The sequence below is a fragment of the Coregonus lavaretus genome, assembly GCF_964263955.1.
Source record: "Coregonus lavaretus genome assembly, chromosome: 2".
NCBI lineage: Eukaryota > Metazoa > Chordata > Actinopteri > Salmoniformes > Salmonidae > Coregonus > Coregonus lavaretus.
This window is the reverse complement of record NC_139989.1, coordinates 32,350,795-32,366,027: the sequence shown is the minus strand read 5'-3', so window position 1 is coordinate 32,366,027 and position 15,233 is coordinate 32,350,795. Positions and strand designations below refer to the sequence as shown.

At 40.0% G+C, this 15,233-nt stretch overlaps 1 protein-coding gene across 1 annotated transcript; it reads right to left on the bottom strand.

The window, feature by feature from the left end:
- Positions 1-2,742: 2,742 nt before the first annotated feature.
- Positions 2,743-15,150, bottom strand: LOC311137656 (homeobox protein Dlx3b-like). The gene is made up of 3 exons (XM_084172174.1): positions 14,515-15,150; positions 8,909-9,087; positions 2,743-4,133 (listed from the first exon to the last, which is right to left on the bottom strand). Exons 1-3 carry the CDS (start codon positions 14,849-14,851, stop codon positions 3,813-3,815), a joined length of 837 nt encoding a protein of 278 aa, XP_084028300.1. The 5' UTR covers positions 14,852-15,150; the 3' UTR covers positions 2,743-3,812.
- Between the last annotated feature and the right edge of the window lie 83 nt (positions 15,151-15,233).

Genomic DNA, 15,233 nt, shown 5'->3' with positions numbered 1-15,233 from the left:
CCAAACTGATGTCTTTAGATGTTGCTTCAATATATCCACATAATTTTCCTTCCTTATGATGCCATCTATTTTGTGAAGTGCACCAGTCCTTCCTACAGCAAAGCACCCCCACAGCATGATGCTGCCACCCCCGTGCTTCACGGTTGGGATGGTGTTCTTCGGCTTGCAAGTCCCCCCTTTTTCCTCCAAACATAACGATGGTCATTATGGCCAAACAGTTCTATTTTTGTTTCATCAGACCAGAGGACATTTCTCCAAAAAGTACGATCTTTGTCCCCATGTGCAGTTGCAAACCGTAGTCTGGCTTTTTTATGGCAGTTTTGGAGTAGTGCCTTCTTCCTTGCTGAGCGGCCTTTCAGGTTATGTCGATATAGGACTTGTTTTACTGTGGATATAGATACTTTTGTACCCGTTTCCTCCAGCATCTTCACAAGGTCCTTTGCTGTTGTTCTGGGATTGATTTGCACTTTTCGCACCAAAGTATGTTCATCTCTAGGAGACAGAACGCGTCTCCTTCCTGAACGGTATGACGGCCTCATGGTCCCATGGTGTTTATACTTGCGTACTATTGTTTGTACAGATGAACATTCAGGCATTTGGAATTTGCTCCCAAGGATGAACCAGACTTGTGGAGGTCTACCATTTTTTTTCTGAGGTCTTGGCTGATTTCTTTTGATTTTCCCATGATGTCAAGTAAAGAGGCACTGAGTTTCAAGGTAGGCCTTGAAATACATCCACAGGTACACCTCCAATTGACTCAAATGATGTCAATTAGCCTATCAGAAGCTTCAAAGCCATAACATCATTTTCTGGAATTTTCCAAGCTGTTTAAAGGCACAGTCAACTTAGTGTATGTAAACTTCTGACCCACTGGAATTGTGATACAGTGAATTATAAGTGAAATAATCTGTCTGTAAACAATTGTTGGAAAAATTACTTGTGTCATGCACAAAGTAGATGTCCTAACCGACTTGTCTAAACAGTAGTTTGTTAACAAGAAATGTCTGGAGTGGTTAATGACTCCAACCTAAGTGTATGTAAACTTCCGACTTCAACTGTATGTATTCACGCCCTTTGCTATGAAGCCCCTAAATAAGATCTCGTGCAACCAATTACCTTCAGAAGTCACATAATTAGTTAAATAAAGTCCACCTGTGTGCAATCTAAGTGTCACATAATCTGTCACATGATCTCAGTATATATACACCTGTTCTGAAAGGCCCCAGAATCTGCAACACCACTAAGCAAGGGGCACCACCAAGCAAGCTGCACCATGAAGACCAAGGAGCTCTCCAAACAGTTCAGGGACAAAGTTGTGGAGAAGTACAGATCAGGGTTGGGTAATAAAAAATATCAGAAACTTTGAACATCCCAAGGAGCACCATTAAATAGATTATTAAAAAATGGAAAGAATATGGAACCACAACAAACCTGCCAAGAGAGGGCCGCCCACCAAAACTCACGGACCAGGCAAGGAGGGCATTAATCAGAGAGGCAACAAAGAGACCAAAGATAACCCTGAAGGAGCTGCAAAGCTCCACAGCGGAGATTGGAGTATCTGTCCATAGGACCACTTTAAGCCGTACACTCCACAGAGCTGGGCTTTACGGAAGAGTAGCCAGAAAAAAAGCCATTGCTTAAAGAAAGAAATAAGCAAACACGTTTGGTGTTCACCAAAAGTCATGTGGGAGACTCCCCAAACATATGGAAGAAGGTACTCTGGTCAGATTAGACTAAAATTGAGCTTTTTGGCCATCAAGGAAAATGTCTGCCGCAAACCCAACACCTCTCATCACCCCGAGAACACCATCCCCACAGTGAAGCATTGTGGTGGCAGCATCGGCAGGGACTGGGAAACTGGTCAGAATTGAAGGAATGATGGATGGCACTAAATACAGGAAAATTCTTGAGGGAAACCTGTTTCAGTCTTCCAGATATTTGAGACTGGGACGGAGGTTCACCTTCCAGCAGGACAATGACCCTAAGCATACTGCTAAAGCAACACTTGAGTGGTTTAAGGGGAAACATTTAAATGTCTTGGAATGGCCTAGTCAAAGCCCAGACCTCAATCCAATTGAGAATCTGTGGTATGACTTAAAGATTGCTGTACACCAGTGGAACCCATCCAACTTGAAGGAGCTGGAGCAGTTTTGCCTTGAAGAATGGGCAAGAATCCCAGTGGCTAGATGTGCCACGTTTATAGAGACAAACCCCAAGAGACTTGCAGCTGTAATTGCTGCAAAAGGTGGCTCTACAAAGTATTGACTTTGGGGGGGTGAATAGTTATGCACGCTCAAGTTCAGTTTTTTTGTCTTATTTCTTGTTTGTTTCACAGGAAAAAATATTTTGCATCTTCAAAGTGGTAGGCATGTTGTGTAAATCAAATGATACAAACCCCCCAAAATCAATTTTAATTAATAATAATAATAATATGCCATTTAGCAGACGCTTTTATCCAAAGCGACTTACAGTCATGCGTGCATACATTTTTGTGTATGGGTGGTCCCGGGGATCGAACCCACTACCTTGGCGTTACAAGCGCCGTGCTCTACCAGCTGAGCTACAGAGGACCACTAATTCAAGGTTGTAAGGCAACAAAATAGGAAAAATGCCAAGGGGGGTGAAAACAAGATTTGAACGTTATCTCAAGGGGTCATTTACATCTGTGTGTGTGTGTGTGTGTGTGTCTGTGTGTGTGTGTGGTGTAAATATTACATCATTTCAATTGGTGCAAATATAATTAATAAAAACAAAAACTTTATTATTCACTCAAAAGACTACCTATAAAATGTGTTTCTCAAGCACCAAAGTGCCACAATCAGATGTTTTAAGTTCTCACATTTAATTTCTACTAACAGATCAATAGAGTATAAAATAGGCTACATTATAAATAACAACCTGAGGTTATGGCTTTTTTTTAACCAAAAATCTATTGCAAACGCAAAGTACCAAATACAGATATTTATTTCCAATACAGTGCCTTGCAAAAGTATTCATCCCCCTTAGCATTTTTCCTATTCTGTTGCATTACAACCTGTAATTTAAAATGATTTTTATTTGGATTTCATGTAATGGACATACACAAAATAGTTCAAATTGGTGAAGTGAAATGAAAAAAAGAAAAGTGGTGCGTGCATATGTATTCACCCCCTTTGCTATGAATACTTTTGCAAGCCACTGTAGTTCTCTACAACTTCCAAGAGATGTTTTGTTTTGATGCATTGTGAAATAAAAATGTGTATGGCTCAATATGTGAATTGAGCCTTAATTACATCTATATAAATGCAACATATGGCAAGTATAATGTATATAAATGTATGAAAATGGTACACAGTGCTTCCATGTATCTGTGTGTGTTTCATATTGTGAAGAAACAAAGGGTGTTGAATGCACTGACAGTATATATTTATAGCTATAGATCAAAGAATCTGAAAGGACCTTTTTCATTGTTCAGTTAAAGGTCCCACAGTGGACCACTGTAAAGGAAAGTGCCACCAAATAGGTTGCTATTCCATCCATTCTCATATCAAATCTCTCCAACAGAGTGAAATGAGCCACTGCTAACATTAGCAACTCATCACTCTATCTAAACAGAACATGGATTTGGATTTGTCCATTCTTTTTGTATACAGTTCCTCTGTTTTGAATCCAAAAGGAACAACTGAGACAACAAGTCCTTGTGCATGTTTCCCAACTTGTCCGTGAACTTCAGCCCTCTGTATTGGCACACAAATCCCAACATAGCCCTCTAGGCTTTTTTTCCAATGAGCGGCCATGTTGCTGGACCACAGTTTGTACCGATACATTTTGTGTTAGTACACCGCCCCCATATTCTTTGGTGGTGTTGTGTGCTGAAGAACCAGTCCTGAGTGCTGTGAGCGTGTCTGTGAGGTCTGTTGATACCAGTGTTGAGTGTAGTCCTCCACATAACATAGAGAGGAGCTGAGGGAGGGCTGGAGAGCCTGCTCTCTAGTGGTGGGGTCTGTGGGTACACTACTGTCCCAAATATCAGGGGATGGGGGTGAATTGCAGGACATGGAGTCACTGGCTCCAGGGCTGTGGTCCAGTGGAACTTCCCCGTTCGTGTACAACTTCTTGAATTTGGAACGCCGATTCTGGAACCAGATCTTGACCTGGAAGAAAAAACATTTGAGCTACAGGTTTAAATAGAAGGTCGGGATGTTTGTACCAGAACATGCGAATGCATGGGTTAAAAGTGTATTATCTAGTGTTGTAATCTCATATTGACACCCTAGGCCTTATTAGAATAGAATATACCGCATTATGTTGCATTGAAATTTGTAATCCAGATGCAAACTTAGATCCATTAATGAAGCTATCAATTCTCAGATATGAAAACGACTGGGAAGAGGTTAATAACACCAGCGGTTTGAAATATAATATAAACAATACCGTTTTTTTTTTATCGCTTTGGTACTATTTTGGTACTATATTATGTGGTGAATTGTAAGATACATGTTTTAAAATTGTCCTTTGAATGTAGTATGCTACAGTACTGTAAATTACAGTACCTTACACTGTTTTCACATTAGGCTATACACTTGCACTACTCATTATAATTGACTGAACATCAAATGTCCATAATTTCTATCCCATGTGTGATCAAAGGTGTGATCATTGAAGACATCTTTCACAATATAATCAAATAAAATAAATGAAAGAAAGAAAGAAACATAAGTTTTAGCAGGCACTAGTTTGCATTAAGCCTGTCTTGAGCATTTGGCCATAGGTTCTCATCGAATTCGCAGTAAATATCCTCATTGTTCATGCACCTGGGGAAAAACCTTTTGTCATGGCACACTTCATTTTGGATACATGTTTATTGTATAGGGGATGCATTTCTTCCTTGTTTTGGACTTTCTGGATTATGTATGTATTGGTATTGTATTGATATTGTATTACTGCACTGTAGGAGCTAGAAACACAAGCATTTCACTGCACCTGCTGTAACATTTGCTAATCTGTGTACGCGACCAATAAACTTTGATTTGTTACACACAGTACATCTCTGATCTTGTCTATCAGATTTTTAAAAAACTTACTGTGAAGTAAAATCATAATAGTCATCATCATAGTAGTACATTCGAGTATATATCATATTATTTTATGTTTCTACTTTACAGACATACTTTTTCCTTGGTTTGTGCTGTGGTGGAGACCTCTGTGGGCTATACTCGGCCTTGTCTCAGGATTGTAAGTTGGTGGTTGAGGATATCCCTCTAGTGGTGCGGGGGCTGTGCTTTGGCAGAGTGGGTGGGGTTATATCCTTCCTGTTTGGCCCTGTCCGGGGGTTTCTTCGGATGGGGCCACAGTGTCTCCGGACCGCTCCTGTCTCAGCTTCCAGTATTTATGCTGCAGTAGTTTATGTGTCGGGGGGCTGGGGTTAGTTGGTTATACCTGGAGTACTTCTCCTGTCTTATCCAGTGTCCTGTGTGAATTTAAGTATGCTCTCTCTAATTCTCTCGTTCTCTCTTTCTCTCTGAGAACCTGAGCCCTAGGACCATACGTCAGGACTACCGGACATGCTGACACCTTGCTGTCCCCAGTCCGCCTGGCCTTGCTGCTATTCCAGTTTCAACTGTTCTGCCTGCGGTTACGAAACCCCTACCTGTCCCAGACCTGCTGTTTTCAACTCTTAATGATCGGCTATGAAAAGCCAACTGAGAGACCTGAGCCCTAGGACCATACGTCGGGACTACCGGCCGTGGTGACTCCTTGCTGTCCCCAGTCCGCCTGGCCTTGCTGCTATTCCAGTTTCAACTGTTCTGCCTGCGGTTATGGAACCCCTTCCTGTCCCAGACCTGCTGTTTTCAACTCTTAATGATCGGCTATGAAAAGCCAACTGAGATTTATTCCTGATTATTATTTGACCATGCTTGTCACTTATGAACATTTTTGAACATCTTGGCATGGTTCTGTTATAATCTCCACCCGGCACAGCCAGAAGAGGACTGGCCACCCCTCATAGCCTGGTTCCTCTCTAGGTTTCTTCCTAGGTTTTGGCCTTTCTAGGGAGTTTTTCCTAGCCACCGTGCTTCTACACCTGCATTACTAGCTGTTTGGGGTTTTAGGCTGGGTTTCTGTACAGCACTTCGAGATATTAGCTGATGTACGAAGGGCTATATAAAATAAAATTGATTGATTGATTGATTATGTAATTATCAAAATCTGTAGCAGACAAACTAGTTTACATGTACAATCTATAGGTTTACCAAATGTTTAAGTGATCATCAATTAAGAACAGTCGGATTAAGTAATAGTAACATGTCTTTTAACAAAAGAAAAGATAATCATGTCAAAAGTAATGTGAGCATTGCATTGTTAAAAGGCAATTACTTTATATGAACATGTATTGCAATGTGAAACATGTACAGTAGTTTGCGAAAGTATTCACCCCCCCCTTGGCATTTTTCCTATTTTGTTGCCTTACAACCTGGAATTAAAATGGATTTTTGGGGGGTTTGTATCATTTGATTTACACAACATGCCTACCACTTTGAAGATGCAAAATAGTTTTTATTGTGAAACAAACAAGAAATAAGACAAAAAAACAGAAAACCTGAGCATGCATAACTATTCACCCCCCCCAAACTATCTTGTGGTATGTCTCTATAAGCTTGGCACATCTAGACACTGGGATTTTTGCCCATTCTTCAAGGCAAAACTGCTCCAACTCCTTCAAGTTGGATGGGTTCCGCTGGTGTACAGCAATCTTTAAGTCATACCACAGATTCTCAATTGGATTGAGGTCTGGGCTTTGACTAGGCCATTCCAAGACATTTAAATGTTTCCCCTTAAACCACTCAAGTGTTGCTTTAGCAGTATGCTTAGGGTCATTGTCCTGCTGGAAGGTGAACCTCCGTCCCAGTCTCAAATATCTGGAAGACTGAAACAGGTTTCCCTCAAGAATTTCCCTGTATTTAGCGGCATCCATCATTCCTTCAATTCTGACCAGTTTCCCAGTCCCTGCCGATGCTGCCACCACAATGCTTCACTGTGGGGATGGTGTTCTCGGGGTGATGAGAGGTGTTGGGTTTGCGCCAGACATTTTCCTTGATGGCCAAAAAGCTCAATTTTAGTCTAATCTGACCAGAGTACCTTCTTCCATATGTTTGGGGAGTCTCCCACATGACTTTTGGCAAACACCAAACATGTTTGCTTATTTCTTTCTTTAAACAATGGCTTTTTTTCTGGCTACTCTTCCGTAAAGCCCAGCTCTGTGGAGTGTACGGCTTAAAGTGGTCCTATGGACAGATACTCCAATCTCCGCTGTGGAGCTTTGCAGCTCCTTCAGGGTTATCTTTGGTTATCATTGTACACTTCAAAGTCTCACAGTCGCAGTAATCTTGTGACATGCAGGAGACATGTTTTGATCCCAGTCAGTCCCAAGAGCAAAATTAAATAGGGAGTGGAAAGGCTATCCTTAGAAGGCCTATGACAGGGCTAATCAACTACAGTATGTTCTTACAGTGGCTTGCGAATGTATTCACCCCCCTTGGCATTTTTCCTATTTTGTTGCTTTACAACCTGGAATTAAAATTGATTTTTGGGGGGTTTGTATCATTTGATTTACACCTCATGCCTACCACTTTGAAGATGCAAAATATATTTTATTGTGAAACAAACAAGAAATAAGACAAAAAAACTGAAAACTTGAGCGTGCATAACTATTCACCCCCCCCCCCCCCCAAACTATCTTGTGGTATGTCTCTATAAGCTTGGCACATCTAGACACTGGGATTTTTGCCCATTCTTCAAGGCAAAACTGCTCCAGCTCCTTCAAGTTGGATGGGTTCCGCTGGTGTACAGCTTAAAGTGGTCCTATGGACAGATACTCCAATCTCCGCTTTGGAGCTTTGCAGCTCCTTCAGGGTTATCTTTGGTCTCTTTGTTGCCTCTCTGATTAATGCCCTCCTTGCCTGATCCGTGAGTTTTGGTGGGCGGCCCTCTCTTGGCAGATTTGTTGTGGTGCCATATTCTTTCCATTTTTTAATAATGGATTTAATGGTGCTCCGTGGGATGTTCAAAGTTTCCTATATTTTTTTATAACCCAACCCTGATCTGTACTTCTCCACAACTTTGTCCCTGACCTGTTTGGAGAGCTCCTTGGTCTTCATGGTGCCGCTTGCTTGGTGGTGCCCCTTGCTTAGTGGTGTTGCAGACTCTGGGGCCATTCAGAACAGGTCCAAGAGATATACTGAGATCATGTGACAGATCATGTGACACTTAGATTGCACACAGGTGGACTTTATTTAACTAATTATGTGACTTCTGAAGTTAATTGGTTGCACCAGATCTTATTTAGGGGCTTCATAGCAAAGGGGGTGAATACATATGCACGCACCACTTTTCCGTTATTAATTTTTTCGAATTTTTTGAAACAAGTAATTTTTTGCATTTCACTTCATCAATTTGGACTATTTCGTGTATGTCCATTACATAAAATCCAAATAAACATCAATTTAAATTACAAGATGTAATGCAACAAAATAGGAAAAACGCCAAGGGGGATGAATACTTTTGCAAGGCACTGTATTTCTAGATGAAACACTGATTACATTTGGTGAAAAAGTGACTGTATCATTTTGTGTTTTGTACTAAGTCAATTTAACATGTGCTTAGAGTTTTAAAACAACTGCCTTTTTGATGATCTGTTTTGAGTTTTGTACTAAGAGTTGTAAAAATGTACCACATACTTGTGAAAATAGAAAGCGATAACAAAACCTGTAACGTCTTAGATGATTCACTAGGTGTAGACCTAACGTATGCAAAATAGATGCCAGTATAGTTCATGGTTTTATTAGATAAATGAACATAGATCATAGAGGTATAAACCTCTCAACAGCGTGTCATAACAGTGGTATGTGTGGCCTATTGGCTTCCTCACCTGTGTTTGTGTCACGCCAAGTTGAGCCGCTAGTTCGGCTCTCTCAGGAAGAGACAAATACTGAGCTCCCTGGAAGCGATGTTGCAACGCAGCGAGCTGGTAACTAGAATATATAGTGCGAGGTTTTCTGATTTTTCTAGGCTTTCCATTGACCATTCTCACCTCAGGCTCTGGTTCCTCTGAAAAATAACAACAGAGCATTAGTTGGCTAAAGGACTTGAGGGGCTCATACATTTACAGTAGGCCTACAGAGGGCTTAAACAGTAGGCCTATGCCTACAGAAAAAAAGTATTATGATAACAGATTAATTAAAAGTATTATGATAACAGATGAATTAATTGATTATATATATTTCATTAGTCAACATCAATTAAAACATTTTTTTTTACCAGTTCTGAAATATGCTTTACTCAATAGCCTAAGCAGGGTTTGGTGCACAAAATGTCTCTGTCCAAGAGATTCCAATGCCCCTCACATTATTATGGGATATGCCACTAATGAGAGAGAATGATTGGTGCATTGAGTATATAGGCTATATAGCCTTCATGTATTGTTTGGGGTGTTTTCACATGCAGTGATCAAGTCAAAACTCTAAGACAGGCTATTGAGCCAAAAAGCAATGCGTGCCAGAATGACATGTCGTGACACCTGATGTGTGTCTCCGGGCCAATTCAAAGAGAAAGATTCTTCCTGGAATGCCAATGCCAGCAGCCAAATGGTATGTTATAGGGCCTAGATACCTAAACATTGTTAACAACACAAAAATTACCAATGACAACACAAACACAATAGCAGTTCTCTCTCAAATGTGAAGGTTTCAGCTGCTTTGCAAAAACCAATTTTGCAAAATATAAAGAAACCTTTTGCATTTATAGAATAGGCTACATTTTAATTTGCATTCTAGGCCATATGAACAATTTATATTATTGAAGAGCTTTATAGCATAGTGTGTTATTGCAAAACGATCGAAGTAGACTAGGCCTAATGGGGCATTTGAATTGTAGGCTAAAACTTATATAATACACTATTCCCTGGGAGCTCATCTTAAACGTCATTAACAGTCAAAATCATGCTTTTCATGAAATGTCATGATATTTGGATGAAACCAGATCAAAGTTTGATGACAAATGTATGAAATGTATGACTGTTGCTTCTACATTGATAAAGTTTGATCATAAAGTTACTGGTCCCCTCCCCCGTGTCAACCACTTGGATTCAGGAGGCAGGATTATTGAGTCGATAGGGTATCATCACCTTAATTTTCTCTTACCTAATTTAAATAAGTACCGCCTTGTAACCAACATCAGAGAAGGCGTGTTTGCAAAGGGGCATGGTTTATATAGATAGATACTGTTGAAGTCGGAAGTTTACATACACCTTAGCCAAATACATTTAAACTCAGATTTTCACAATTCCTGACATTTAATCCTAGTAAAAAATTCCCTGTCTTAGGTCAGTTTGGATCACCACTTTATTTTAAGAGTGTGAAATGTCAGAATAATACTAGAGATAATTATTTCTTTCAGCTTTTATTTATTTCATCACATTCCCAGTGGGTCAGAAGTTTACATACACTTAATTGGTATTTGGTAGCATTGCCTTTAAATTGTTTAACTTGGGTCAAACGTTTTGGGTAGCCTTCCACAAGCTTCCCACAATAAGTTGGGTGAATTTTGGCCCAATCCTCCTGACAGAGCTGGTGTAATTGAGTCAGGTTTGTAGGCCTCCTTGCTCGCACACGCTTTTTCAGTTCTGCCCACAAATGTTCTATAGGATTGAGGTCAGGGCTTTGTGATGGCCACTCCAAATACATTGACTTTGTTGTCCTTAAGCCATTTTACCACAACTTTGGAAGTATGCTTGGGGTCATTGTCCATTTGAAAGACCCATTTGCGATCAAGCTTTAACTTCCTGACTGATGTCTTTAGATGTTGCTTCAATATATCCACATAATTTTCCTTCCTCATGATGCCATCTATTTTGTGAAGTGCACCAGTCCCTCCTGAAGCAAAGAACCCCCACAGCATGATGCTGCCACCCCTGTGCTTCACGGTTGGGATGGTGTTCTTCGGCTTGCAAACAACCCCCTTTTTCCTCCAAACATAACGATGGTCATAATGGCCAAACAGTTCTATTTTTGTTTCATCAGACCAGAGGACATTTCTCCAAAAAGTACGATCTTTGTCCCCATGTGCAGTTGCAAACCGTAGTCTGGCTTTTTTATGGCGGTTTTGGAGCAGTGGCTTCTTCCTTGCTGAGCGGCCTTTCAGGTTATGTCGATATAGGACTTGTTTTACTGTGGATATAGATACTTTTGTACCCGTTTCCTCCAGCATCTTCACAAGGTCCTTTGCTGTTGTTCTGGGATTGATTTGCACTTTTCGCACCAAAGTATGTTCATCTCTAGGAGACAGAACGCGTCTCCTTCCTGAGCGGTATGACGGCTGCATGGTCCCAAGGTGTTTATACTTGCATACTATTGTTTGTACAGATGAACGTGGTACCTTCAGGCACTTGGAAATGTGTTCCCAAGGATGAACCAGACTTGTGGAGGTCTACAATTTTCTTTCTGAGGTTTTGGCTGATTTCTTTTGATTTTCCCATGATGTCAAGGAAAGAGGCACTGAGTTTGAAGGTAGGCCTTGAAATACATCCACAGGTACACCTCCAATTGACTCAAATGATGTCAATTAGCCTATCAGAAGCTTCTAAAGCCATGACATCATTTTCTGGAATTTTCCAAGCTGTTTAAAGGCACAGTCAACTTAGTGTATGTAAACTTCTGACCCACTGGAATTGTGATACAGTGAATTATAAGTGAATTATCTGTCTGTAAACAATTGTTGAAAAAATTACTTGTGTCATGCACAAAGTAGATGTCCTAACCGACTTGCCAAAATTATAGTTTGTTAACAAGAAATGTGTGGAGAGGTTGAAAAACAAGTTTTAATGACTCCAACCTAAGTGTATGTAAACTTCCAACTTTAACTGTAGCTACTCTACTGTGCCAAAATTGGATGGTAGGGTATCAGCAAATGTAATTAAAAGTTTACCATATTAATCTATGGCAAAGATACTTTTATGTTTCCACTTTCATCTGTGTCTAGTGTTAGCTAGTTACTGGTTAGCTAGGTCTTCAGCCAGCATGGAACAAAAGTGGGGGAAGGGTTGTTCAAAACACTGACGCAGTTGTCAAGTCAACACATCCGTCAGTGCTGCTGTGCACCGCATCACAAAGAGACATGCCAAACGGGAGATGTATGAAACATTTTTGACATCATTGATGCAATGTCAATGTTGTTTGAGTTGCTTTGTGTTTCACCAAATTTGCTTGAGATGATTTTACTGCAACACTGCTCACTGCAACCATGTTGCTTGACATAGGCGTTTCAAAGAGCAGTCAGTCAAGGCGAGCTCATGAATATAAGCTCCCCGCCCACTCAGCTTGTCTTTTCAAACTTCCTTGTGGTTAGCCATGAGAGAGAAAAATACTATTCTCAAACGAATAATATGAGTGATATTTTAGTCACTCAAAAGTGTATTTTACATGGGAATCAGAATGACTGTTTGGTACCTTTATTCATTTTTGACAAAAATACAAATGGGGTAGGCTATAGCTGTTTTTATTTTAATGTAAATGTTGACAAATATCACATTGTTAGCTTTGCAGCCAAGAATGCAGAATAGCAAAAAATATATTCTGAATTCTTGACATATTGTCTATAGGCCTAGGCCTACTCAAAAAAAAAATTGTGATCACATGTGATCTAATGTGAAGTTAATGTGATAACATGTGAAACATGTAAAAGCAACACGTGATAAGATGAAACTACACGTGACCACATGTGAACGTTTTTCACATGTGAAACTGCAAATGTCACATGTGAATCTGCAATTCACATGTGAAGTGAAAACATTATTCTCCTCACATGTGAAAAGGTGGTGTTAACATGTGAACTCTATATTGAATACCTGTGAACATATTTCACATTTGAACATCTGACCTCACTTGTCTCTTGTTTTCACATGTGAACATTTCAGATCAACATGTGAAAACAGTTATTTCACATGTGAAACTGCAAATGTCACATGTTTTTTTGTAAGGGAAGTAAATAAATGGTATGGGGATGTTAAATCTGGAATCCATAGTTGCTACATACATTTTGGGACATTAATGATCAATTAATGATCAATTAATGATATATACCCATTGATTCTTGAATAATAGACCTTATAAATGCCTCACGAGCTTAGATCAACTGTTGTACCCCATCAGAACCCAAAATACAATTTTGTTTTACGCCAATGTTTGTAAACAATGTAAAGCCTCAAAACATGGTTAAAACTATAATTGTGATATCATGGATCAATAGCTCCGTCTATGAATTTGAGAGTGGTTACATTTATCCAGGCCCATCTCTCAGCTTTTTACCAAAACACAGGCAGGGTACCAGCTTTGTTACAGTTTCAATTAAGGGTTCTAACTTTAATGTAAATAGTACATTGTTAAGCTAAAATGTGTAATAAAAAAAAGTGTATAAATCTTTAATCAATATGATTACATTTGACATGATTACTTAGTACTGACTTTCAATATGACCCCAGATTGAATTTGAACTCACAACCTCTGGATTTGCTGCTCTTTCTGCTGCGCCACAAAGTCCCCTACAGAGTAATTACCATAATACATCTCTGCACTTAGCAAAATACTGACATCTGCTAGGAATTAATCTGACTATTCTCTCATCACTGATTTTGTTTACTTATCGCAGCATTTTGAGGGTTTTCTGTATAGTTGTCTAATGTTGGTGGGGCATATTATTCTGTTTTAATGTTACTCCTGAATCACTATGATAAACATAAGTTTTTCTTGAGTGTATTATACAAAGCTGAGATTTACTTTTAAGTCCAATGTAGGAATATAGGTGAAATCAATCCTTGACACAGACATGGTGGCATAGCAGGAAGTTCTGAATGCAGTGAACCAAGAGGTTGTGAGTTCATATCCCACATGAGGACATGTTGAATAATAATTACTGTAGAAATAAACATACACAATGTAATAATGTACGTAAAATACTGTATGTAGCTAAGTGAAAAAAACTGTGGCTATTTCGTGACTTTCCGTGGACATCATATATAATTACGTTTTGTTCGCAGGTCATTTTGTGATTTTTTTTTAATCCATGTGAAACTTCATGTGAAATATCATCACATGTAAAGTGTTCCAAAACCACATGGTTTCACATGTATAAAGGTAAAGTTAGGCCTAATTTAGTTGATAAATTATTCCAAATCAGAAGTAAGCTAATTTACACTATTTTCAAAACCGTTGAACTCCCAAGACCCCCAACCCCCAAAGTAATGCCTAAGACCAATTAGGCTGACCAAATGTAAATTCTATTTATAGAATTTTAAATATCCCAATCTAAATTCTGTGGCATAAAGTTTGGTCCTCGTTGTCGATAAGCGATAACATACGCGTTTTGGATGGTTAATTTAACTTGGGCAACATTGACACGTCGAAACAAAATATTAATAAACATAACTTCTAGACAACCCTTTATTCACCAAAAATGGCCTCGCGTCTCATGCGTAAATCTTACCGATATCTTGGAGATGTGACTGTATGTCCCGGGTATAATGAGCGTATTGCGTGTGGGGATAAGGGTATTCCGAGTTGGCAATGTAGGCTCCCGAGAGCGCCATCCCATGGATATTGTAGTGGTGATGATACGAGTATGGCTTCATTGGTTGCGAGTAGGACTGGCCGTGGCTGGGGTAGTTGTCGTGGTGGCTGTGCGTCGTCTGGCCGCTGTAGAACCCCATGGCAGAGGACTTTGGCAGCGTCGGCAAATCTTTGGCGCCCGGGTGACAGCTCAGTGTGGCGTGGAGATCAGACGACAGGCTCGATGCTGCCTTCTCAGAAGTTGTTCCATTCATCCTGCACGGCCCTCCTTCACCCCCTAATAAAAACCTCCAGAAATAGTGGAGACTTGTAAGAAAGGCCTAGTAAGTTGAAAAATGTATGCCCTCACTAACTGTAAGTCGCTCTGGATAAGAGCGTCTGCTAAATGACTAAAATGTAAATGTAAGTTGAAATACAAGTTTGAAAATAAAACATAAACTCCCCAAAATAAAACCAAAACAACAGGCCTATTGTGAAGCGTTGAACTCCTCTGAGTCTATCCAAAGTCCCTCGGCGAGACTGCACTGCACTGTGGCGGCACCCAACCCAACTGAACTCAAAATTACAGAGCGAGTGGAGTGGATGCTTCATTCCCATTGGTTCTAAACAGTCTCTGCTTCGTTTACCCGGAGGGCT

Bases quoted from the DNA above. Each gene is read 5' to 3' on its own strand.
- LOC311137656 (XM_084172174.1), bottom strand. From the start codon at position 14,851: ATGAATGGAACAACTTCTGAGAAGGCAGCATCGAGCCTGTCGTCTGAT. The intron at 9,088-14,514 runs GTAAGATTTACG...GTTATTTTTCAG, and splicing joins GTCACATCTCCAAGATATCG to AGGAACCAGAGCCTGAGGTG. The intron at 4,134-8,908 runs GTGAGGAAGCCA...TTTTTCTTCCAG, and splicing joins TTGGCGTGACACAAACACAG to GTCAAGATCTGGTTCCAGAA.